At 35.8% G+C, this 27,591-nt stretch overlaps 2 protein-coding genes across 3 annotated transcripts in view; one reads left to right on the top strand and one right to left on the bottom strand.

The window, feature by feature from the left end:
• Nucleotides 1-20,480, bottom strand: part of NSMCE2 (NSE2 (MMS21) homolog, SMC5-SMC6 complex SUMO ligase) — a 232,832-nt gene extending 212,352 nt beyond the window's left edge. The window contains exons 1-3 of one of the 2 annotated variants that reach the window (XM_031947191.1): nt 20,335-20,480; nt 18,586-18,743; nt 17,524-17,682 (exon numbers count right to left, since the gene is read on the bottom strand). In XM_031947191.1, coding sequence (XP_031803051.1) covers nt 17,524-17,668 — 145 coding nt within the window. In that variant the 5' untranslated portion in view covers nt 17,669-17,682; nt 18,586-18,743; nt 20,335-20,480. The remainder of the gene's footprint in view (nt 1-17,523; nt 17,683-18,585; nt 18,744-20,334) is intronic. The other variant, XM_031947190.1, reaches the window with a different exon arrangement.
• A 54-nt stretch (nt 20,481-20,534) lies between these two features.
• WASHC5 (WASH complex subunit 5) overlaps nt 20,535-27,591 on the top strand; it is a 66,857-nt gene continuing 59,800 nt past the window's right edge. The window contains exon 1 of the mRNA XM_003760377.4: nt 20,535-20,805. The gene's annotated coding sequence lies outside the window, so the exon portion shown is untranslated. The remainder of the gene's footprint in view (nt 20,806-27,591) is intronic.

Raw genomic sequence — 27,591 nt, 5'->3', positions numbered from 1 at the left:
GATTAGCCTTTATGTAACAGAAATTCTATTCAGCTACAATCCAAATGTAAATTCCTACAAAGTCTTCCTATGAATTAAAGGAACACAAACACACTTCTTGTAACTTAATCCTCAACGATGATAAAGCAAGAATTGCATCAGGCTTAGTATTTTCATCCCCTTCCCCAAGCAGCTATAGTTAAGAAATGATATATTTCTACTTATGTTGATATACACATACATATACACACATATCCTCATATTATCTTTCCTATCCCTGCTGACCTTTTGCTTTAATTCTGCTCCTAACTTGCCTTGTTACTTAACTTCCCCACACACACGGATCTCTCTCTTGTCTTCTTTCCTCACCCTTTGCTTTCCATCTTTCCCCCATTTCTTTATGGATTCTGGAGGATGCTACATCCTTCATGATATATATGTAATGTTGCCTATTGAACCCATTCCCAATGCGACTAAATTTTTAGAACTACAATTCCTCCTCCTCCTTCTGTCTTCATGTCTATTCTTCCTCTACATATATGTATAATGTATTATTTTATTTACCTTAACTCTGCCCCAATCTTTCTTTTAATTGATGTCAATCTTAAACATATGATATATACTGCCTATGCAAAAATAAATAAATAAATATTTTGTCCATGTTAAGTTCCTTGATATTGACCTTTGATATTGGTTCTTAAATGTTAAATTTTCTATTAAGTTCATGTTTGGTTGATAGGAAGTCCTGAAAATCTGCAAGTTCACTGAATGTCCATTTTTTTTCTCATTCAACATGATAGATAATTTTGCTGGATATAATATTTTTGGCCACAGGCCTACTTCTTTTGATTGTCAGTAGAAATAATTCCAGCACCTGTAGTCTTTTTTGTGGGTGCTGATAAGTCCTATATAACTCTAATTGTAGCACTAGCATATTTCAATTGGTTTTTTTATTTGCTTGCTTCTTACAAACTTTTCTCTTGTGATCTGGGGGTTTCAAAATTTGGCAACACTATTCCTATGTGTTTTCTACAAAACACATCTCTTTGATCTCCTTGAGGTGGTGATTGGTAGATTTTTTTTTGTTTCTATTTTCCCCTCATGTTCTATCACTCTAGAACAAATTTTTTTTTAATTATTTCTTATATTATTGTGTCAAGGGTTTTTTTGCTCACAATTTTCAGGCAGTCCAATTATTCTTATATTTTCTCTTCTTGATGTGTCCTCCAATCTGTCATTTTAATTAACTTTCACATTCTGTTCCATTTTTTTCATTCTTTAGAATCCGTTTTGTTATTTCGTGGTTTTTTACAGTTTCACTGACTTCCCCTTGCCTGATTCTAATTTTCAAAGAGTTATTTCATCTTTGAGACTGTGTATCTCTTTTTCTAGTTGGTTAACTTTTTATATTCTTGTTTTTATTGGATTTTTTTTTTTCCCCTCAATGTCTCTCATTTGATTTTTAAATTATTTTTTGATTTCTTTTATAAATTCTCTCTGGGCAGGGAGCCATTTCAGATTACTCTTTGGTATAGAAGCTTTTTTTTACTTGTGTCCATTCTCTGATGATGAACCCCCATCTTCCCTCTTTTTACAGTAAGTTTCTACAGTGGGGTCCTTTCCTCTTTGCTAGTTCATTTTATTTTTTTAATAAGAGGTATTAACTTTTGTGTCTAACTTCACTTCAATTCTCCTCTCTGACCTGGAACCCTAAAACAAGAGCTTCACCCTCTAGCAAGTGCTAGCAGCCAGCAGCAACCCTGTGCCCCCCGGGCTTCTGCACTCACTAGGAGCTGATTCCTTCTTGCCCAGGGCCACATCCCTGCAGCACAGCTGGGCCCGGAATTCCTAATCAATCGAGGTTCCCTCAGTCTTCTCAAACTCAGACTCCCAACTTCACATGCAATCCAGCAGGTGAACGTTTCTGTGGTTTCTGTTGAGGCTCCAAACCCAGCTTTCCCCAGGGCTCCTCACTAGGTGATTCTGATCCAAGGTATTTGTACTTCACAAAGGTTAATCCCAAACTCCAGGTCTTTCTTCAAATCTTCTCAGATTGTATCAAGAGGACCCCTGTTCTACCCCAAATCTTGTAGATTTTTCACCAGTCTATATTCTACCTGAGGCACATAATTGCTCTATTTGTGGGGGTAATTGGGAGAGCTTTAAATGTAGTAACCTATCCTGCCATCTTTCCAGAATCTCCACCCCCGCCCCCCAACAGGGGAAAGTTTTAATGCCAAGTAAAAAGTTAGATGCTTTGAAGTATCTCAGTAAAAACCTGTAATGCAACCAACCAATTCTAGGTCTGCCATCCTGATGAGGAAAGAAGAACAAAGCAGATAACTGAAATTTACAGATTCAACAAATAAATATTTCATTTTAGTGATGAACATATATAAAATACATATAATATGTCTATGTGTATAATTACATGTGTACACACATATAATTCCTACCCATTGTTCAAGGCTAAGGAAGAAGTTTCATGATCCCCATGAATCATGTTCTGGTTCTCCCAGAAGCAATCTCTCCCATATGATAAAAATTTGACTCTTTTGCACTTATGTAAAAACAATTATAAATACTAGGGAAAGAATGTACACGTCTTCCTCTTTCTGTTAGATTCTAAGATTCCCCAAGGGCGGGAATTCTTTTCCACATATGTCCAAGAATAGTGATGATGGTGGTAATGATGATGATAATAACTCACACAATATGGTACTTTATCAGTTTATCAAAGTACTTTGTACATAATAGACACTCATCAAATATTATGCTAACAAACTGAAATAGTGAAACTGAAAGACCTAGTTCTCTTTCTTAAATTACCATTGTTCGTTGAACACCTTATTAAAAAGTGGATTTTCCAAATGTTAAGAATGAACTGAAATATAGCACTTCATTGATAAGGAAGCATTTAATTTTAAGTCATTTACTCCATTAAGGGCAAATGGAGAACAGAAAAAAAAAATTTTATACTGTAATTTTTAAAAATAAGATAAAATATTTCTATGAGACTATCAAAGGAAACTGGCTAAATGTTCGTGAAATATTTTCTCATTATAGAGATGATCATCACTGTTTATAGTTAAAGCAATCAGTTAAGTTCATATAATACTAATCTAATGTCCTAACATAAGGACTTGATAACTTTTCCCTTGCATTACTCACTTTCACATTTCTTTCAGTCAGTGAAAGCTAAAATATCTCTACTCCAAATATTTGAAAAGTGAAATAAATTCTAAGATTATTCTACAAATCTTAGAACAAGAAATGCAATGTTTATATACTGAAGATTTCCCCTATAAAATTAAAATATAATTGTTTTGTAACTTCAAAAAAGTCCTATTTTGAATCAATGGGAAAAAAGATTCAAAAATTCACATTTAATCATATGAAGAGGTCATTATATTCAGGGGAAAAACTGTAGATGTTTGAAGAATGTAAAATCTGTAAAATGAGACACCTCAGTCACATAAAGTAAGGTGAGGCATGTCAAATCCTTCAGAAATCACAATAGCACTTTAAAAGGAAATTACTCAGCTTTCACATTAAGGAAACCAATAGAAAGAGAAAGCACATTTTGCACTACAGTTTTAACATTCCAATACAGCCTGGGAAAATGTCATTTGAACTAATGACATAAGAGGAAAAGTATACACATGTAACAATAGTAATGCAATATGCTATTTTATAAATATCCAATTTTTAAAAAGACAGAATTAGTGTAATAACAATCAGTATCTATTAACTTAAAAAAAAAACAGTAAATACCATTTTATCTATAAGCCAGATTAAATCTATATATCTATATTGAAATGGTGCATGCATGCATACATTCTTTTTTTTTTATTTTATTTATTATAGCTTTTTATATACAAAACACATGCATGGGTAATTTTTCAACCTTGATCCTTGCAAAAACTTCTGTTCTAACTTTTCCCCTCCTTCCCCCACCTCCTCCCCTAGATGGCAGGTAGTCCCAATGTATACATTCTTAATAAATGAGATTCAGTGCCCTAGATAACTGAAAACTCAATAAGTAAAGTTATCTATTAATACAGTAGTACTTTGTGTCTTGGGAGAATAGAATGTACATTCTACAAATAAGCACAAGATATGTGGCTTAGAAAATTGAAATCTGGGAGTGTCTTTAATAGTAGTGTGGCTGAGAGTAATTGACAGGTCTCAAATCCTTTGGTGAGTTAGGGGAAACCCACCCCAAGCATGTGAAGACTTCTCTAGGGAAATGGACAGATGAGAGAACAATTTGTTCCAAGTGCCACAAAGGTGCGCTAAAGCAAGTGCTATGGAGTGGTTAGAACTTGGTCAGACATTAAAGAGAAGATCATCTGAAGTTGTCTTATTATAGGATTTTAATGACTCTGGAAGAGAGAGTGAGGCTGACTACTTTGTGAAACTCCGCCTCACTTAAGTGCAATTCACGTGCAAGGCAAGACATCTACCATGATGTCATTGTTCCTTTTTGGAAAAACTAAGGACAAACAATATCTGATAGGACAGTCATATGTTTAAGTCAGTCAACCAATAGTCTGTCAGTCAAACAATAAACCCTAGGAATATAAAGGCAAAAGACAATGCTGACTCTCAAGGAGCCCACATTCTAATGGGAGAAACAACACACAAACAATTACATATATTTAAGATAAACTGAAAATGATAAGCAAAAGGAGGGTACTAGCATGTTATCTATAATAATCCAGGCTCTATGATTTTACATTCAAATAACCTAATAATTTGACATTAATCCTCAATTGCTAATGTGTTATTTAGGCCCATAGTTAAGTAGGAAAGCAAAGAAAAGAGCACTCCTGCCCCCTGGTGGAACTTCTGCTCTATCCAAGGCCAGACAAGATTTCAAGGAGCAGAAAGTCGTAAGACTTCCATCTTGGCCTGCTAACTGACTTTACAGAGTTGTTGGGATAATCAAATTGGAAATTATCCATAAAGCATGTTAATCACTGGAAGTTTTAATAAATGTTTATTCCCTTCTCCTCCCCTTTTCTTTTCCCTGGTCATGAGCTTGGCCATGTTCCTACTGAGCCACACAAATGGTAACATTACTCTTTTTATCTGGTGGCAATCACTCAAATTTCTAGAATAATGTGCAGAAACAAACTCTGAAAAGCTAGTCCTGTATACCTATGTGACTAGGAAGACAATGGATTAAAATTCGGGGATTAAACTCTGACAATTACTCATTATATGTCTTTAGATCAAAGAATCAGAATTCTCAAGCCAAAAATAACATCAGAGGCTATCCAGTGCTACTCTTCTAAATGAATAAACGAAAACTCAAGAGTGTGTAAATGAGCTGAGCAAGGCTATGTTAGTTAAGTATAAACACAAATGATTTTCTTCTCTAGGCTTTTTCTCATCTATTATATGAGGCTGTTGGAAAAATTAGATCCACAAATGTCACTTTTTCTGTCTAGGACACACATCTATGCTATATACATGCGCTAGCTAAGTCCCTAAGATTCACAATCCTGCCAGTCTCCTGGGCAGAACTCTTCTCACTCTATCTAATCAATTCCCAAATGTTATTGATGCAATCTCCACAAGAATCTCATACATCAGATGCCCATCAATTGAGGAATGGCTAAATAAGGTATAAATTATGATTAATGAAATGAAACATTATTGTTCTGTAAGAAAGAAGACTTCAAAAATGCCTGGAAAGGCTTACATGAACTAATGCTGAGTGAAATAAGCAGAACCAGAATGTTGTACACAGTAACAGCAAGATTAGGTGATGATCAACTATGATAGATTTAGCTCTTCTGAGCAATACAATGATTCAAGACAGATCCAGCAGATTTGAGATAGAAAATGCCATCTATATCCAAAGAAATGCAGCTCAAAGCATAGTATTTTTTATCTTTTTGTTTGCTTTTTTTCCTCCTGGTTTTTCCCTTTTGTTGCTTTTTCTTTTAGTGTGATTAATATGGAAATATGGTTTGAATGATTTGTACATTAGCCTATATAGGATTACTTGCTGTCTTGGGGAGGGGGGTGATAAAAGGAGGAAGAAAAAAATTTGGAGCTCAAAATTTTATAATTATAAGTGCTGAAAACTATCTTTGCAGGGGACAGCTAAGTGATGCAGTAGATAGAACACCATCCCTGAACTCAGGAGTTCCCGAGTTAAAATCTGGCCTCAGACACTTAACACCCTAGCTGTGTGACCCTGGGCAAGTCACTTAACCTCAATTGCCTCAGCAAAAAAGAGAGAGAGAGAGACAGAGAGAGAACTATTTTTCCCTGTAGTTGGAAAAATAAAATACTATTGAAATTTTTAAAAAATTTCATCCCTCCTCCCTTTTGCCTTTTTTTTGCTCCTCTAATTATGATATTACCCTTCACTCCTAAATATAGATTCCATTTGCAGTTTCTTGTGAAACCATCTATAGCAGAGAATTCAAACACACATCAAAAATGGAAACCAGATTAAAATATAACTGGGAAATATTTAACAAAATAAAAATGTAACATAGATAATGCTAATATGTGGTTTTCTAAGTCAATATGCAGTTTTCAGTAAGTTCTATTTCAGTTTGACATCATTTATCCATACTTAATTTCTATCACACTGCTTTTTTAGTGTTTCCAGCAGATTTTATTGAATATTCATTCATTCCATAGTCACTAACAGATAACATAGTTATCACTGAGATTTACTAATTACTAGGTGATTAATCTGTTTCTTTCCTAATCTATTTCACTGCTCCTTTATTTCTTAATCAATGCCAAATCATTTTGTGTTAAAAATGATGTTTATTATGCCATTTTAGTATTATACCAATACTATAATTTTCCTCTCTGGTCCCTATTCCTCCCCCACACACAAAAAAATCCCATCTAATAATATTTTCAAATTTCAAAGAAAACCCCCCCAGCAAAACTGATAAACACATTGAAAAAACATACATTGTTCTATATTTGTGGATGGGGAAGTGTCTTTACATATCTCTTTCCCTGTTTGTTCTCTGTAATTTTGCAACAATCCCTTTTGTTTTATAGTTATTCTTTCCAATAGCATTATTGCAGCCATGATTTATGTTGTTTTCTTGGTTCAGATCATAGCCCTCTGTATAAATTTATATAATCTTCCCTGATTTGCTATAGTCATATTCATTACATATAGCACATTAATATTCCTTTATAATATACATCACAATTTTCTTTTCGTTTCCCAATAGATGGATATCTACTGTTTTCAATTCTTTGCTTTCTAAAGTACTGGTATAAATATTCTGGTGTTTTAGAGGCTTATTTATCATTAAGAGCCTCCTTGGGGTATGAACTTAGAAAATCTCTTGGACAAAGGGGATGGACATTTAAGATACTTTATATGCATAATTCCAAATTACTTTCCAAAAAGGTGGTACTGATTCACAGCTCCACCAGAAAAGCACTAATATGCCAATCTTCTTACCTTTCCAAAACTATTTCTACTTTGTGCCATCTTTGCCAATTTGCAACACGTAAGATAAAACCACAAAGTGTTGAACTTCTCTTGCTATTGGTGAATTAGAGCATTATTTTATATAGTTGTCAATAGCTGGCTATATATATGTTTTGTTTTGGTTTTTTCCTCCTGACTTCAGGGCTAATGCTCTCACCACTACACCACCTAGCTACCCCACTGGCAATACTTTTGACAACAGTTTGTTCACAGTATTTAGTCATTTCTCTATTGGGAAATGGATTTGGGTCACATATATAGAGATATCTATAAATATAGATAATTATATCTATATCACTATACACAGATATGTGTATATTTATATATAATTAATCATATATATATCTTAGATAAAAATACCCTGACCAAAAAGAGTTGATAAAGATTTTTTTCCTTTTTGACTGCTTCCTTAGGTGAACCAATTCTCTTTCTGCACTAAATTCTATGTAATCAAAGTTATTTATTTTGTCTTTTGCAATTGTCTCTATACGTTAATTGGTTAAAAATATATCAGCCTTAGGGCAGCTAGGTAGAACAGTGGATAGAGCATCAGCCCTGAAGTCAGGAGGACCTGAGTTCAAATCTGACCTCAGACACTTAATACTTTCTAATTGTGTGACCCTGGACAAGTCACTTAACCCTAATTGCCTAAAAAAAAAAGAGAAAAAAAGAAAAGAAAAGAAAAAAAAACACATAGAATATATCAGTCTACAGCCTGGGACACTCTGGTCCCATAGTTACCCATCACCACCCTGGGAGAAACAATAGGACTATGTCAAACATGGAAAAATATCTATTTAACCTAAAGTTTGCTGCAAAAGAGCTTAATAGTAATGCCCCCCCCCCATGTAATAAAGTAGAAAAACTTGAAAAGACTAAGATTAAATAGGCTATCACAAGGCAATACAGAAGTTGCACAAATACATGCTGAAAACACAATCCTCAAGAAAAACCAAGCAATTAATTTCTCGAGAATGGGTGCTTGGATAGATGCTGTAGCATCTGAAAAAATTCAGATAGTTGTGACAATGGCGGGTATTGTTAAGTCTATGGATGCTATATTGAGGAGCAAGAATCTTGCTTGAGAAGATAGCTGCCTGAAACTAGGCACTGACCCACACCTAACACTGTACACCAAGATAAGGTCAAAATGGGTTCATGACCTAGACATAAAGAATGTGATTATAAATAAATTGAAAGAGCATAGAATAGTTTACCTCTCAGATCTATGGAAGAGGAAGGAATTTATGATCAAAGAAGAACTAGAGATCATTACTGATCACAAAATAGAAATTTTTGATAATATCAAATCGAAAAGTTTTTGTACAAACAAAACTAATGCAGACAAGATTAGAAGGGAAGCTACAAACTGGGGAAACATTTTTACAATTAAAGGTTCTGATAAAGGCCTCACTTCCAAAATATATAGAGAACCGACTCTAATTTATAAGAAAACAAACCATTCTCCAACTGATAAATGGTCAAAGGATATGAACAGACAATTTTCAGATGATGAAATTGAAACTATTTCTAGCCATATGAAAAGATGCTCCAAGACATTATTAATAAGAGAAGTGCAAATGAAGACAACTCTGAGATACCACTACACACCTGTCAGATTGGCTAGAATGACAGGGAAAGATAATGTGGAATGTTGGAGGAGATGTGGGAAAACAGGGACACTAATACACTGTTGGTGGAATTGTGAATATATCCAGCCATTCTGGAGAGCAATTTGGAACTATGCTCAAAAAGTTATCAAATTGTGCATACTCTTTGACCCAGCAGTGCTACTACTGGGCTTATACCCCAAAGAGATACTAAAGAAGGGAAAGGGACCCACATGTGCAAGAATGTTTGTGGCAGCCCTGTTTGTAGTGGCTAGAAACTGGAAAATGAATGGATGCCCATCAATTGGAGAATGGTTGGGTAAATTGTGGTATATGAATGTTATGGAATATTATTGTTCTATAAGAAATGACCAGCAGGATGAATACAGAGAGGATTGGAGAGACTTACACGAACTGATGTTAAGTGAAATGAGCAGAACCAGGAGATCATTATATACTTCAACAATGATACTGTATGAGGATGTATTCTGATGAAAGTGGATTTTTTCGACAAAGAGAAGATCTAGCTCAGTTTCAATTGATCAATGATGGACAGAAGCAGCTACACCCAAAGAAAAGAACACTGGGAAATGACTGTAAACTGTTTGCATTTCTGTTTTTCTTCTTGGGTTATTTTTACCTTCTGAATCCAATTCTTCCTGTGCAACAAGAGAACTGTTTGGGTCTGCACACATATATTTTATCTAGGATATTCTGTGGCATATTTAACATGTATAGGACTGTTTGCCATCTGAGGGAGGGGGTGGAGGGAGGGAGGGAGGGAAAAATCGGAACAGAAGTGAGTAAAATTACCCTGGCATGGGTTCTGTCAATAAAAAGTTATAATTATGAAAAAAAAAAAAAAAACTAGAGAGTATAGGAATAAATAGACCTGTCCTTAAAAAACAAACAAACAAACAAAAAAAGAGAGAGAAGATAGCTGCCTTAATGGACAAATTTGAAGACTAGTTTGAAAAGTGAGACGTTCAAACATAACAAATGGAAGATACCTCAAGCAGTATCATAATGCTAACAATTCCACAAAATCAAGTACATATGTGCCTTCAAGACATGGCAGATGAAATAGAGCTTGATCTCAACATGGCACTCCCACGGGGTCAGACTGGTTCTGTTGGCACAAGTATTACTTTAACAGAACAGTACAAACAATCACAGAGACTCACCAGCATCCATGATCAAATGTTACACGAAGAACCTGAAGCTGTTATTCATTACATTTATGTCTGAAACCTCCCACATGTGTACTTGTATGTGTGTGAACACATGCACACACTCACACATAAAACATGGAATGTTCAAATACTCTTGGTAGAATAAGATGCTTTGGGCTTGCAGTTCTTTACAAATATATGCATTCTTACTAGTTTTTGATTCCAAAAAACAAAGGCTAAAATGTGAAAGATATCTTTTACAAGTGTCTTAGATTGAAACTAGAATTTAACAAATACTGTTTGAAATATCTTCATTAAATATTGAGACAAAATTCTAGTACCCACAAGATTTCATCTCCTATTTAGAATCATTAGCTCCTAAATTGAAACATTTTAAATCCTATATTCTTTTCAATTTTTATACAAATAGGTCCTTTCCCTTTTTCTAGATGTCTTTGAGAAAAAGACTTAGCAGTGTTATTGCTGGATCATAGGGTATGCACAACTTAATAGCCCTTAGCATAGTTTCAAATTGTTCTCTACAAGAGTTGGATCAGTTTGCAACTCCTCCACCAACAGAGTGTCCCAGTTTTCCTACATCCTTTCCAACATTGTAACATTTTCCTTTATGTCTTATTAGTCATTCCGATAAGTGTGAGCTGGTAACTCAGAGCTGTTTTAATTTGCATTTCTCTGATTAACAGTAATTTAGAGCATTTTTGAAATGATCACATTTTTCTAAATCTAGCCTTAACTATAACTCTGGTTTTCTTTTTTAAACAATTCTTTTCTTTTTCTTTTCAATCAATAAACATTCTCCTTTTGACCCATTTGTGCCATCCCCCTAATTGAAAATAAAAGAACAAAACCCTATTACAAATATGTATAGTCAAGCAAAACAAATTTCCAAACTGGTTATGTGTCTCTCCCCCGCCCCCCCCAAAAAAAAATCAATACTTCATTGTATATCTTCACCACTCTATCAGAAACTGGGTAGTACAGTTCATCATTAGTCCCCTGGAATTGTGACTGGTCATTACGGTGATCAGAATTTCTAATTCCTTCAAAATTGTTTGGTTTTAGCTTATTGTTGTTGCTGAATAAATTCATGTTTACCTTTTTATGTTTCATTTAACTATTGTATTTGAACTTCAAAGTTTCTTTGCACTGCTATTATCATCACAAATTCCTAGGAGCCCTTTATTTACTTAAAGCTTCTTTATTTGTTTTGGGGCTTTCAAGGGAATTCCCTCTTTGTGAAGAGGGAACCTCAAAACTAAAAATCTTTAAAGTAGAAAACCTCCTTCAACTCTGCCTCAGTGAGGGGACTCCACGAAGCACAAACAGTTTCATCTTTGTTATCTGGGTGGGGTCAGCTCAGTCCCCACTGAGGTTTAGACCTAATGGGGTTTAGACCCATTGAATTCAATTTAAATTCTAGCTCTAGATGAAACCCAGGGAGGAGCCAACCTGGGACTCCCCCCACAAACCTCCTTCAGTTTGTAGCCAAACCCCCTATTATAAAAAAGCCAAACTAAAATCCTCTCTTTGCAGAGGTTCCAACATGCCAGCCCTACACTTGGTATACCAAGATTCTCTGCCCACTGGAATACTGTTTCCAGTGCCATCCTCTATCCTTACCCATTTCCTTAACTAGACTTTAACCTTACTTCCAATCCCAATAATAAACCTCTTTTATCAATCTAAGTTTTCAGGTCTGTAAATTTCTTCACAGAGGACCTTGCACCACCACTAGACCTTATTTAACTCCCTGACCACCAGAAACCCTAATTTCCTTTGGGTACCCCAAATCTAAACCTCATCATTTGGGGCTTATGCTAAGTTTTGCTGGGTGAATTATTCCTAATTTTAAGTCTATATCCTTTGTCTTCTGAAATATTCTATTATAAGCTCTCTGTTCTTTTGTAGTAGTAACTGCTAAATCATACATGAGACTGACTATGGTTCTTCTGTAGTTGAATTCTTTTTCTCTGGTTGATTGTAATATTTTTTCTTTAACCTTAAATTCTGAATTTTGACTATAATTTTTTGTGGAAGTTTTTATTTTGGATCTTCTTTCAAATGACTGGCAGAGTCTTTCTAATTCTACTTTGCTCTCTGGTTCTAAGAGATACAGGTAGTTTTCTTTTCAGATTTCTTGAAATGATATCTAGGTTCTTTTTTTTTAGCGGTATAGGGGTTGTCACAGCTTAGGGTTATCCAATGATTCTTAAACTTTTTCTCCTTGCTTTATTTTCTAGGTCAGTTGTTTATACTGTGAATTACTTTATATTTTCTTTTCCTCCCAGTGTTTTGATGTTTAAAAAATATTTGTTAAATGATAAAGCCATTGGCTTCTCTTCACTCCATTCTAATTTTCAGGGAGTTTGTACTGTGAATCACTTTATATTCTCTTTTCCTCCCAGTGTTTTGATGTTTAAAAAATATTTGTTAAATGATAAAGCCATTGGCTTCTCTTCACTCCATTCTAATTTTCAGGGAGTTTGTGCTTATACAAGGTTTTATCCCTTCTGCAACAAGCTGTTAATTCCCTTTCAAATTCTTTCTTCAATAGCTCTAATTTCTTTTCTAATGCTTTCCTCAAACACTTCATTTTATTTATCTAAAAAATTTCTACCTATTTCTAATTACATCTTTATTTTTTCTTGTTTCATCTCTCCCAAGAATTCTAGCTGAACTTGTACTCAGCCTGTCTTTTCTTTGATATTTTTCTTTGATATCAATATTCTTTGATATTGATAACTGTTGAGAGTAAAGTTCTCTTACGGCTTTGCATCTTGAGCATTCCAGTTACCAGAATAACTTTTTATGGTAGGTTTTTATTTTGAGTTTGCAAATTTTTCTAACCTACTTCCTAATTTCAGACTTGATATTAGGGTTAGAAATGGATATTCCATTTCTGGAATAAAAGGTATAGACTACTTTTGTGGCTACTTTCTTTAGGGTATTGACTATTCTTATTCAAGGATCTCAGGGACAACTCAAATTACGAATCTACAAACAATGCCTCCAAAGGGGTCTGATCCAGGGCAAAGTTTGATCACTGATCCAAGCTCGGCAAGTTTGAGTCAGAGAAAGAATAGAGTGCTGCTAAACTTAGTCTCTTTCAACCAGCTAAGAACCTCTCATGGTTCAGAATGATATAACTGCATGATCCCTTTGGGATAGAATTTCTGCTTTTTTTATTTCTGTGCAGACTTCATATGGGTCTAGGAGCTGGAACTGAAATCACACTACTAGTATATTAGGCTGCTGTGGTTGCTTCTGAACTTGTTTCTTTCAGTGTATAACTAATGCTTCCACTGCTCCCTATCCAGGAATACCACCCACCCCTGAGTTTGGATCCTCCCAGTCTCCCTTAGAATTGGGACCCAGGACTGGTGTACAGGCAACACTGGCACCTATCCTAATAACACTGGTACCCTGATACAGGTCTAAGACTTCCACTTGCTCTAGGGCGCTTCTCCTCATCAATGGAATACTCTGCAAACATATTCTTCACCAGGCTCTGTTGACAGTGTCTATAGACATCTCTGACACTCTCTACCAAACCAAACTGGAAAACTGACTTTTCCTTGGATTCAGTCAGGATTCAGTCTACCACATTTTCTAAACCTGTTTGGAAAAATGTTAAGGGAAGCTCATTGCACTGCTTCCTACCATACCATCTTGGGACTGTTCTCCCAGAGATTTTTTTTAAAGAATATTTTGCTTAAAAAAAAAAAGGGGGGGGGGGGAGAAGAATATTTTATTTTATTCCCAATTACATATAAAAACAATTTTAAACATTTGTATTTTTTAAATTTTGAGTTCCATAAAATTAATGATATCTTAAGTTACCAAATTCTAAGAAGCTGTATGTGATTTTAATTTAAACCAGCTTTTCTCTATAATATCCAAAATTTTTCTGAAATAAATGTAACAAATAAGTAAAACAATCTGAACAAAATTTTACAGAGAAAATGGAAGTAAGAGGACAACCAATTCAGCTCTCTCACTCTATAGACAGCTGAGGTCCTTAAAAGGGAAAGGACTACCCCAAGATAATTTAATTAATAGAGAGACAGCACATGAATTCCCCAGAGCAATATTCCCTCCCCTCTATATATCATTATGCTTTTCTATTAGAATGCATATACCGAATAAATAATCAGTTTAGAAAAATCACTTGTTTGTGTCTCTACTAGATCTGTGTCCCAAAAAGATCATAAAAAAGGAAAAAGATCTACATGTACAAAAATGTTTGCAGCAGCCCTTTTTGTAGTGACAAAGAACTAGAAACTGAGTGGATGCCCATCAGTTAGGGAATGGCTGAATAAGCTATAGCATATGAATGTTATAGAATATAACATTCTATAAGAATATATCATAGAAAAGATCAGCAGGATGATTTTAGAAAGACCTAGAGAGACTTACATGAACTGATGCTAAATGAAGTAAGACCAAGAGAACAATGCATATAGCAACAAGAAGATTATGTGAAGATCAATTCTGATGGATGTGCCTCTTTTCAATAATGAGGTAATTCAGACCAATTCCAATAGACTTGTGGTAGAGAGTCATCTACATACAGAAAGAGGACTATGGGGACTGATTATGGATCACAACATAGTATTTGCACCTTTCTTCTTGTTGTTTGCTTTTTTTTTCATTTTTTTTCCTTTTTAATTTTTTTTGTGCAGCATGATAAATATGGAAATGTGTAAAAAGAATTACACATGTTTAACATATATTGGATTGCTTACTGTCTAGGGGAGGGAGAGGGGCGAAGTGGGGAGAAAAACTTGGAACACAGGGTTTTGCAAGGATGAATGTTGAAAACTATCTTTGCATTACTTTGAAAACTAAAAACTATTGTTAAAAAAATTTTTTTTAAGAAAAAAATATTGATTCCACATTCTCTCCCTCCTTCCACTCCTTTCCTTATCTCTGAGAGAAGCAATTTTAAAATATCATTAGAAAGATAAACAAAATGAAAACAGTATGCTTAAATCAGCATTCAAACTCCATCAATTCTTTCAACAGAAGTGAGTCCTTTGGAATTCTTTTATATCACTATATTGCTAATAATAACTGAGTCATTCATGGTTCATCATACAACTGTTACTGTATTCAGTGTTCTCCTGGTTCTGTTCACATACTCAGCATCAGTTCATGTAAGTCTTTCCAAGTTCTGAACTCATCTACTTTGTATTCCATTACAATCATATACCACAGCTTGTTTAGTCATTCCCCAACTAGGTTGTCCCCATTTTCCAATTCTTTGAAAGACAAGTTCAGAGAAAGGGAAAGTTTTTAACTGTCACGTTAAATAGAAAAACCCTGACATTTTTCGGTATACCCAGAACTGGTTAACTTGGGTCTACAGAAATAAAGCTAGTTAATAAAAGTTGAATAATTGCTAAAAATATTTTTAGTAGATTCTGAGGGTTTTGAGATATTTTTCATTAAGTTGCCACCACAAAAACAGCTGCTATAAATATTTCTGTACAAAGAGGTCCTCCTCTTCCTCTTTTTTAAAAAACCTCTTTGGAATACAAACCTAGTAGAGCTATTGCTGGATCAAAGGGTTATAGCATTGGATCAAAGGGTATAAGCATTTTTATATAGCTCTTTGAGTATAATTTCAAATTGCTTTCCAAAATGGTTAGTTCAGTTCACAATTCCATCAACACTGTGTCAATTTTTCCACATCCCTTTCACTATTTATCATTTTCCTTTTTGGTCATATTAGCCAATTGAATAGATGTGAGATAATATCTCAGAGATGCTTTAATTTGTATTTTTCCAATCAATAGTAATATAAAGCATTCTTTCATATGACTACAGTTTTGATTTCTTTGTCTGAAAACTGCCTATTAATATTTAACCATTTATCAATTGGTTTCCAGAGAATGTCAATGAAGTTTAAATCAAATAAGTTCCCAGGTCACTGAAATAGGTTTATTTTCCTTCAAAGTGAAGGTTGATAGCCATTTCTAGCATCAGAAGATCTAGATTTCAATCCTAGTTCTGCCACCTGTATTACTACTTGTGTAAGAATGGGTATTCATTCTTCTAGAGGCTAGTTTGTTCATTTGTGATATGAAGGAGTTTGATTAGATGCTCTCTAATGTCTCTCAACCACTAAATCTTTGATTCAAAACAACAAATAAGGTTGGGATAGATGCGAAAGGAGATTAGAACTCTCTGCTTTGGATTTCTTCTCACTCTGATATTAAGTAAGTAGCTGTTATCTGGCAGTACTGGGGCCAAATGAAAAAAAAGATCACAAATTTCAACCTGGAAGGGACCTTAAAAGCAAGTTCAACCCACCCTTTTTACAGATGAGAAAACTGAGGGTGAGAGACATTAACCTTAAGCATACTGCTAATATTAAGTGAGTCAATTAGCATCAGAGGATAGAAGGCTAGACTTAAAATCAGCAAGACCTGAGTTCAAATCTTGCCTTAGATACTTACTAGCTGTGTGACCTTGGGCAAGTCACTTAACCTCCATATGCCTCAGTTTCTTCATCTGTAAAATGAGAATAATAATAGCATCTGCCTCCCAGGGTTATTGTGAGAATAAAATGAGACAATATTTGGAAATATTATAAAAATCTGTTGAACTAGTTTCCCACTCTGGCTCACCTCATCCTAGCCTTTCTCTTCTTTATATCCTCAGAAGTATCTCCCTTGGTATCTGATCCTATATGGCTTATGCTAAAAATGAAACCTGTATCTTGCTTTGAGTTGGAAAGACATGATTTATACCAGAAAACATAAATAAATTTATCTTTTGCAAGAAAAGCTGATTAAAAATTGAGTCATTTTGACTAAGATTTTAAACTATGATTTAAAATAAATTAACTTTGATCACAATTAATTATTAAAGCAGTTGGATACCTAAAGACTATAAATATAAGTATATTATGGTTCAGCAAATTACTAAGAGACTGTGTAGGAACATAGTCAGCTGGTTAATAAAATAAAGCAAATGAAAATAACTTTTATTATGCATCCATTGTGCAATATGGACAGGAATTTTCAAAGGCAATTTCTGGGGAAGAGAGAAAATATACTCTATGGAATTTCAGTCTAATAAATCAAAATACTTCATATTTTCGTATATGTTTCATTCAGTGTCATTTCAGGGAGGAAAAACTCCCACCTTCAAAATCAATTACGACATAAAATAATTAAGCAAGCCAAAATACATATCACACTACAAAATAAAAACAAAAATAAATGTATTTTGAAATGTTACTCACTCTGAGTTACCACAAGATCCAGGGCAGTGTTAGTGACACTTTGCATTCCTGTAACAATATAAGCTTCACAGTTTTTCAGGGAGCCAAGAGCACTGTCCACATTGTTGATGAAAACCCATGGAAAATCATCTGAATTCTCTGGCATCCTGAAATTGTTATCTGTATTTAAAAAAAAAAAAAAAATATATATATATATATAAAAGAATAATAAATATGCAAATGAACGCATGTAAAGCTCAATAATTCTTATATTAAAAATTAATAGATACCAGTCATTCTACAGAGAGAAACTGAAAGTAATTTTCAGATGATAGTCTTAAAACAACATATCAAAATCTAAAGAATATCCAGAAATTTTCTACACTTCAATCCTTCCTCTCACACTAAAGAATTTAAACATTGATGTGCTTGCTTTAGTGGAGGCACTAATCAATATTTGTTGATCACTTACTACAAAAAGGATAAAAAGTACCCTATTGAGGCAATTAGGTGGTGCAGTGGATAGAGCACCAGCCCTGAAGTCAGGAGGACCTGAGTTCAAATCTGAACTCAGACACTTAACACTTTCTAGCTGTGTGACCCTAGGCAAGGCACTTAACCCCAACTGCCTCAGCAAAAAAAAAATAAAATAAAATAAAAATACCCTATTCTTAAATCTTAAATTCTTAAAATCCTTACCTGAAACAAAAATCAAAAACTTAGTTCTAAGGAATATGAAACATAATTGTACAAAGTTGAATCCTCAAAACATAATACATGAAAAAACAGGATTTTTTAATTGAATATAACTCACTTAATTCTTCAAAGTTTCAAAGCATTTTGCTTATTACTACCCTGTAATTCAAGAATTACAAATAGTCATCTCCCTTTTACAGAAAATAAAATTATAACATTTAATGAATTCACTAAGAGTTAAGTGGTTTTCAATAACATGACTCAAGCCATGATGTGAACAGTTTCCATTCATCGGAATTTCTTTTCTCCATGTCTTCAAAAATTTTTGAATTTCTCATTCCAACTGATCGAGATTTCCCTAAGAAATTTTAGGCCATGAGGACCTACCCAAACCATTGTTGTTACATGTCAAACTATTCCCAGTTTCTTCTTTCCTATCACAAACTGGTCACTTTCTCACAGGATTTTCATCATTTCCATCCAGCTACCCGGTTCTTTTTTACTGATGTGAATACCAGAATAGAAGTATTTTTTGTTTCTTCGCTCTTTGAAAAAGGATGAAAATGTCATTAAGTGAAAAAATTATTAGTTATTCTATTTTTAGTAGACAGAAAACCCCACAATGACTCTATATAATTAAATCCTAGTCCCTATGCCTATATCATGATTGGGGATCTATTTTCTCTATACATCTATTTCTTCTTCAGTCCATATGATCTGTAGTTTACTCTGATGACAATATCACTTGTTTTTATTGATATAAACCAAATGTTTTCAATCATGCTTCTTTTACCTCTGAGTTGCTGGATTTATTCATATTAGTATTTTTTTCTTAATCTCTCTGTGTCCTTTTATCTATCCTGTTCTTTTTTAATAAGATGTTGTCTTCTATGGTTCTTGTCAAGTAAAGTCTCAGTGATACCTGAGAAGTTACTCCTTCCATTAGAAGTTCTAATTCATCTTATTTCTTAAAATTCATGAACATAGATTTCCAGGCTCAAAACTTTTGTTACTATATATATATATATATATATATATTTACGTATATATATATTTACGTAAATATATATATTTATATATAATATATTATATATAAATATATATATTTATGTAAATATATATATTTATATATAATATATTATGTATAAATATATATATTTACGTAAATATATATATTTATATATAATATATATATATATATCTTTGAAAACAAATATTTCCCTCCCCACTCCCCTAAAACCCTCATACAAAATCTGAAAGGAGGGGTAGATAAAAGAAAAGATAGAAAAAGAGGAACAGAGACAGAAATAAAGACACAGAGAATCTGAGATCAAATCATACCTCAGATACTATTAACTGTGATTCTGGGCAAATTCTTACACTTCTGTCTGCTTTAGCTTCCACATCTGCAAAATGGGGCTATAACACCACCTCCCAACATATTTGCAAAGTGTTTTGCAAACCTAAAAGCATGGAATATTATTATATCTTAAACTAATGATGAAACAGACCAATGCAAGGAGAAATGAGGGGGAAACCTCTACGATCTGAGGCGAAATGAAGTCAGTAGAACTAAAACCTCTTATAAAATGAGAAATTCTATGGAGAAAAATATCTTGACAGATTTTAGAACTTTGATCAATGAAAGGCTAAACCACAAGTCCAAAAGAATGAAAAGATGAGCTTGGTGATTCATTTAAAATGCAGAAAGGACGTACATACGTGGTCAGAGAGAGCCAACGGGAATTTTTCTTACTAGGCTATGCAGCTTTTTCTTCAGGTTGTTTTGTTTTGTTTTGTTTTTCATTTGCTAAATGTGGGAAAGATTTTTTATGCTAATTTTTTAAATTTAAATTTTAAAATTATGGAATATTAAAATGAATTTAAAAAAAAAAACCGGAAAGCCACCTGACTGCGGATTATTAATCCTTGATAATTGGCGTGCAATTCCGTGACTCCCCTCTACCATAAGGGGCGGGCACTAGAGGGTCCCTTCCCTTCTCCAGGCTCCTATCCCAAGCTACGCATTTAATAAAACATTGATGGAAACGGATTCGAGGCAATGTCAGTCCCTCCACGGTCCTCCCCAGGAGCCAAAGGCTCCTTGATTGCTTCCACCCGCCCCCGACCCCTTACCTGGTCGCCCCCTACAGACTTGGACCCGCGTCAGTCAGAACCGCAGACGACACCTCCTGCCAAGACCCCAGATCCCGCCTCTCCTAGGTGACTATAGCGACCGGTTCGGAGCTGAGCCGAGTCCTGCGTCATCACTAGGCGCCGATAATTCGTCATCACGGCGCCGATGAGTCGGATAGTCACTTAGCGGCGCTGGCCTAGCTTCGCTGCCAGCCGTGATTGTTCACGTGACCCTCTCCGATCCCGCCTCCGCCCTCCACCCTGTTCCGTCCGATTCTAGTCATGTGACCACCGGGCTGCTCAGAGGTTGGGGTAGGGGGTCAGCCGGGTCCTTGTGTTGGGGGGGAGGTAGAAGGGAGATTGTCAGGCCCCGAGCGTCGCCGTGACGGGCTAGAAGGGCGTCCCCTCACCGCTCAGACCGGGACAGGCAGCGACAGGCCGGCCCCGGAGCAGGGCCCGGCCCCGTGACAGGTGACTGAGGGAGAGTGGGTCCGAGACCCGGGGGGGCGGGGAGGCCCGGGCCGGGGGGGAGTAGCTGGCGAGGGAGTCCGCTTGCTCCTCCGGGGCTGGGGGCGCCGAGACTCGGGGAGGAGGGGGCCGCAGAGAAGGAAACTCCTCAGCGATGAGCAGCGAGGCGAGGAGTCAGCCGGAGCCAGCCCCTGCCAGGGCTCTGGCGTGCGTGGGCCAAGGGTAGGAAGGGAGGGAGCCTCAGAGGTTTCTGTCAGAGCGTCGCGAGTGAGCAGCGGGACTCCGGGCTTGTGTTCTCTTTCTTGTCTTTCCTGCGAGTGCGAGTCATTTCACTTTGCTGGGCCTCGTTTCCTCGTTTATAAAAATAAAAACCTCTTACCATGATTTTAAAGCCTCTTCCAGCTGTAAACCTTATGCTTCATATTCTAAAACTGAGGCTGAAAGAGAGAAAGTGTACACTTGGAAATGAGACATATGGACATTATGGTTATGACCGGGACCTACCTTAGAGAGATACTCTTTTTCCAAGTTTAGTGTCTCCCCGTGGGTAGCTCTCTTGTTGTTATACTGCAGAAGCAAGTTTTGTTTTTTTAGGGAGAAACGTGTGTGTCTAAGTAAAAACAGATGGGTCATCTTTGGGTCGAAAATGCGGAGTTTTCCGAAGGCTGTTTAACATTTCTAGGCTTGTTTATAGAGGGCTGTTATGAGTCCTTTCATAAAACTTTCTGGTATTTCCCATCCTGAAAAAATTACTGGACAACATGCCAGTGAACGTTTTTTATCATTTTTTTATCCTTTTCTAGGACTTAAGAAAAATACATATATTGAGGAACATGGGGTTGTAGGATTTAGAGCTGAAATGAACTTCAGAGATCATTTAGTTTATTCAGTTCCTTTTATTTTACAGATAGGAAAATAGTCTTGTGGAAGTATAAATTCAAGGAACAAAAGTGACTTTTCCATGGTTTGCAAGATAGTACAGCCAAAATTAAAATGCAGATTTTCTGACTCTAAATTATATTATTAAGCAATAAACATTTGTTTAGTGATTAATTTGTGGCAGGCGCTATACTAAGCATTGGAAACATAGTAAGATGTAAAAGACAATCCCTGTCCTCAAAGAACTTGCAGTGTAATAGGGGAGATAATATGCGAACAAATATGTACAAAGTAAGGTATGTATGTAAATAAGAGACATAGGAAATGAGTGATAAAAGGAAAAGTGTAGAATGGAGAAGAGTTAGCGATGGCGTCCCACAGAAGGTGAGATTTGGAATTTTAAAAGGAAGCCAGATTGAAGGAGGGAGAACAACACAGGCATAAGGGAAAGCTAGAGAAAATGCTCTGAGCTGTGTCTATAGAATAGTCAGAAGACCAGTGTTACTGGATCAAAGAATATGTATAGGAGAGTAAGGTGTAAGAAATCTGGAAATATAGGAGACTGTGAGGTTATAGAGGACTTTGAACACCAAGCGGATCGTTTTGTGTTTTCCTCTAGGAAGCCACTAGAGTATAGTGATGGCCCATAAGAGTGAATGACAATATTTTCATTTTAGAAAAATCACTTTAGTAGCTGAATGAAGAATAGATTGGAGTGGGAACAAATTTGAGATAGGCAAAACTTCTAGCAGGCTAGTACTGGGTGTAAGGTCATGAGGGCCTATTCTGGAGTGGTAACAGTGTCAGGGAGAAGAAGGCATATTTGAGAGATGTTACAAAGGTGAAATTAACAAATCCTGGCAACAGATTGGCTACGAGGGATGAGACAGTGGGGATTCGAAAATGACTCCTGGCTTGTGAACCTGAGGGACAGAGAGTGTTGTATTGCTCTCTACAGTGATAGGGAAGGTAGGAGGACAGAAAGGGTTGGAGGGAAAAGAGTGAATTCTGTTTTGAACATATTGGATTAAAGATGTCTACTTGACATCCATCCATTTTGAAATGTCTGAAAGACAGTTGCAGATTATGGAAGTCAGTAGAGAGACTAGGGCAGTAGGGTAAATTTGAGCATCATCAACATAGATATGGTAATTAAATCCATGAGAGTTAATGAGTTCACTAAGTGAAGTAGTATGGAAGGAGGGAAAAAAAGAGGGCCTAAGGTAGAAGCCTGAGAGACTCCAGGGATTAGTGGACATCGTATGGAACAGGATCAAGTAAAGGATACAGAGGAGTGGTCAGATAGGAAAAAGGAAAACCAGAAGAAAATAGTGACTTCAACATGTAGAGAAAAAAGAGTACTGAGGAACAGAAAGGGACCAACAGTATCAAAAACTGCAGTGGGGTCCAGAAGCAAGGAACAGTAATAAAAGGCCAATGGTAACAACTGAGAGATCATTAATAATTTGAAAACACTCACTTTCAATGGAATGGGATAGTTGGAAGCCAAATTATAAAAGGTTAGGAGGAGAGTGAAGGGAAAGTGGAGGCACCTTTTTTAGACATTCTTTTTAAAGAGTTAAGCTACAAAAGACAGAAGAGATATAAAATATCATATTTTAGGGATGAAAGGATCAGGATAAGGGAGATATGGGAATGTTTGTAGGAAGAATGAAATTAACTAATAGAGAAGGTGAGATTGAAAATAAGTGAGAGTAGGAATGACAGAGAGAGGAGATGTCTCCGAGAGACAGTAGTCACCTGAAGGAAATAGGAAAGAATGGGATCACTTGAATAAGTAGAGGGCTTAGCACTGGATGGAGCATAAACATTTCAGCATGTGAAACAAGGATGATGGAGGAAATAGTAACCAAAGCATCCAATAGAACATGAGGACGAGGGTGTTCACAAAAAAAGTCCTCACTTCTACAGAATATGAGGCAAGATTTTCAGATGAGAGAGTGGAGTGAAGGGAAGCTATGGGACGTTTGAGAAGGGATACAAAGTTTTGGAAGAATTTCTGTGGAGAGTGGGATATTGAATTCATAAGAGAGATATAGTAAGATTGCCTAGTAACAGTAAGAACCCAATAGAGGAGACATAATATAAATTTATTGTGGGCCCAGTCAGAATAGCTGGGTGATTTTTTTTTTAAAACAACTTTCATTTAGCATCATGTATGCATTCCAATTAGCTTTAATATAATTATAAAGATTTTTTTTCTAGAACTTAGGAAACTAATCACTGGGGTTATTCCCCATCTCTTACAAAACAATGAAGTTTTCTCAAAAGGCAGAACATAGTAATTTTCCCTTAGTGTTAGACTGAACTTAAGTTCAGAAGACACTGAAACTTTTTAATCCCTTGTAAAACTATCTGTGTTTGTAGGGAGGTTGCTGAGTAATTGGTCATCTTTAAAGAACATCTTAAACACAACCCTTTAGGAATCTCAGTAGCCACTTCAGGACTAGTTTCTCAGCTTAAATGAGGATTTGGGTAACTGGTAACTACTTAGTAATGGAAATTCAATACATTGGCTACATTGCAAGTATTTGTGCCAGAGGAACAGTGTAAATTGTTATAATGTAAACAAATTGCCCTTTCATATCAGTTTTTTATTTTAAGTTTTTCCATTGGCAAAAAATTAGCAAGAAACTATCAACATCAGAACTGAAACTTAAGCTCACAATTTCCTAACTAGTCACAAATCCTAACCACAACAGACAAATTAAATGCTAATCATTTTGATTTTAGGTAGAAGAAAGAAAAATCTTCCTCTCACCATTTTCTCCAGCCAGTCATTAAGCATTCGTTAAGTCAGTGAGTCATTAAACATTTATTAAATGCCTACCATATGCAAGGCAGCAAGGGAAGCTAAGTGGTACAGTAGATAAGAGTACTAGGGCTAGAGTCAGGAAGACTCATTTCTTAGTTCAAATCTGGATTCAGTCACTGACTAGCTGTGTGTCTCTGAATAAGTCACTTCACTGTATTTTACTTCATTTTCCTCATCTGTAAATGAGCTGGAGAAAGAAATGGCAAACCACTTTGCCATTTGCCAAGAAAACTCCAAATGGGGTCACTGGAACGGCTGAAAAGATTAAACAAATACAATCATCAAGAACCTCCTAAAATAATCAGGGAGACAACAGACGAATATGTGAACAAGTTACATACAGGATAAATAGACAATAATTAAAAGAAGAAAGAAACAAAAACAAGGGTTGGGAAAGGCTTCCTGTAGAAAGTGGGATTTTGGCTGGGACTTGAAGACAGCCATAGAAGTCAGTAGGAAAAAATGAGGAAGAAGAGAATTCCAGGCATGAAGGACAACCCGAGAAAATGCCTGTAGCCCAGAGATAGTGTCATATTTGTAGAATAGCAAGATGCCACTGTCATTAGATCAAAGAGTATGAGTGAAGTCTAAGAAGACTGGAGAGGTAGGAGGGTGCTGGATTTTGAAGACTTTGAGTGCCAAACAAAGGACTTTATATTTGTTCCTAGAGGTGATAGGAAGCCTCTGGGATTTCTTAAGTGCTTGGTCAGATACTTTAGGAGTATCACTTTGATTACTGAATGGAGGAAGGATTAGAATAAGGAGAAATTTGAGCAGACAGATGCAGGCTAGTGCAGTGGTCTAGGTGTGAGGGGATGAAGTTCTGCATGAAGGATGGCATGGTCAGAAGAGAGAAGAGGGGCCTCAGAGGAAGTACTTAATAAGTACTTGGCACTCTACTAAATGCTGGGGATAAAGCAAAAATAATACTAGCATTCATGGAGCTTATATTCTAAAGAGAGAACAAGACACATGTACAAATACAGATGAATAGGAAATATAAAGTAGATTTTAAGAGAATCTTGAAAAGGAAGACATTAACAACTGAGTGGACTGGGAAAAGCCTCCTGCAGTTTCTCTTGAATTGGATCTTGAAGAAGGATTCTAAGAAGCAGATGTGAAAAAGAAGAGCAGTTAATGTAAAGGCATTGGGGCATAGCCACTCCAAAGACATGGAAATGGGGAGGTGGGGTGAAGTGCTGTGTGAGGAATATAAGGAGGCCATTATTTGTGGAGATCAATAATGTATAATAAAACTGGAAAACTAAGAAGGATGAAGGTTGTGAAGAGTTTTAAATAAAAGCAAAAAAGAATTTCTACTTAATCTTCTAAGTAATAAGGAACAACTGAAGTTTATTGGGGGATGGGAATGGGAATTGACATGAGCAGATCTGTACAGCCTGGAGTAAGGAGAGACTTGGAAATAGGAAGCTGTTACTATAATTCAGAGAAAGTTGATATTGATAAAGACGTGAATTTAGGTGATACCTGAGTAAATAAAGAGAAAAGAACATATTTGAGAAATACTGTGTAAATAAAAGTGATGAGATTCAGCAGCTGATTGGATATTTAGGATGAGTGAGAATGAAGAGATGATACCAGCTATGAATCTTGATGTCTAGCAGGATGGTGATAGCCTCAATAAAGTACTAAAGAAGTTCAGAAGGTTGCATTTGTGGAAAATGGTAATGAGTTCTGCTTTTGAACTTTTTGAGACTTTGAATTGCCAGGATAGAACATCCTGTTCAAAATGTTCATTGGGCACTTCATAATGTATGACTAGAGCTCAGAAATAGATCATGGAACTTGATAGTCATCTGCATAGGTATGATAATTGATTCTGTAGGAACTGATGAAGGGACAATTTATTAGAACCTAGGCTTCCTTGAGAATAAGATTTATTTCAGTCTTCATAGTACCGGATACATAGTAAGTGCTTAATAAATCCTTGCTAATCAACTAAAGAGAGTATAAAAAGAAAAGAGAAAAGGACCCAGGATTGAGCCTTTCAATATAGTCACTTTCAATATAGTCAAGGAGGTTAACATGGATAAAGATTCAGCAAAGGAAACTAAGAAGAAATATTCTGACAGGTAGGAGCAGTGTCCCAGCCCATCGAGGAGGGAAAATGCAGGAAGAGATGGTCAGCAGTATCACCTTCAAAGTTTAGATTTGGCAGTGAAAAGCTCATCAGTTAATTTTGGAGACAAGTTTTAGTAGAAAGATGAGGTCAGTTGAAGGCGTTTTAGAAGAGAGGGAAAGAGAGGAACAGGAATCACTGAGCATAGAAAGCATTTTCCAGGAATTTGCTTAAGAAGAAATATGAAATGAAAGCTAGAGGGAATGGTAGACTTTAGTGAGGGGTGAAAAGTGGGGAAGATTTGGGCCTATTTTTATGAGCAAAGAAGAAACCAATAGAGAGAAAGATTGTAACCACTTGTGTTAGGAAAAGTCCCTTAACATTGTGAGGAGGATTCCATATGGAGCATACAGGTTTTCCATAATTAACCCTGCACTTAGACAACTATCTAACTTCCTCTTCTGCCATCTTTGTGATTTATCCTCTCCATTGTTTCTCCTGTGCTATTGCACATTCATTTTGCCCACTGTTAGTCATATGTGACATTGTATGCTCACCTATTGCATACCTCTTCGTTGCCTTTTAAATGACCTATTTTCTGGGAATTCCAATATCTTTGCCAAAAAAAATTAAAAACTCAAATGGGGTCAGTAAGTCAGTTAATGAACAATATTAAATTGAGGAAAAGAGGTTGAATGATTTGTCCAGGAATTCACAGAAAGAATATTTGAACTCAGATTTTTCTCACTCCAAGCCTAATGTTCTGTTCACTTTCTTGCAGAATGATTGTGTTGAAAAAGATGGACCTTTAATTCAGGGAAAAGCTTATGTCATTCAAAGCATTTGTAAAAAGCAAGCCAGCCCATTATTCTCTACAATTCATTTCCAATATCTTCCCAAGACAGTCTGCCTTCACAAATTGTCTATCTGACTGTATAACATAGTTTGAAACATAGACATTCTTTATCCCATTGGCTATTCGTATTCGGATAAT

The sequence above is a fragment of the Sarcophilus harrisii genome, chromosome 1 (assembly GCF_902635505.1).
Source record: "Sarcophilus harrisii chromosome 1, mSarHar1.11, whole genome shotgun sequence".
In the NCBI taxonomy this organism is placed as follows: Eukaryota; Metazoa; Chordata; class Mammalia; order Dasyuromorphia; family Dasyuridae; genus Sarcophilus; species Sarcophilus harrisii.
Note: the sequence above shows the minus strand (reverse complement) of the source record. Positions and strands in the feature narration are given on the sequence as shown.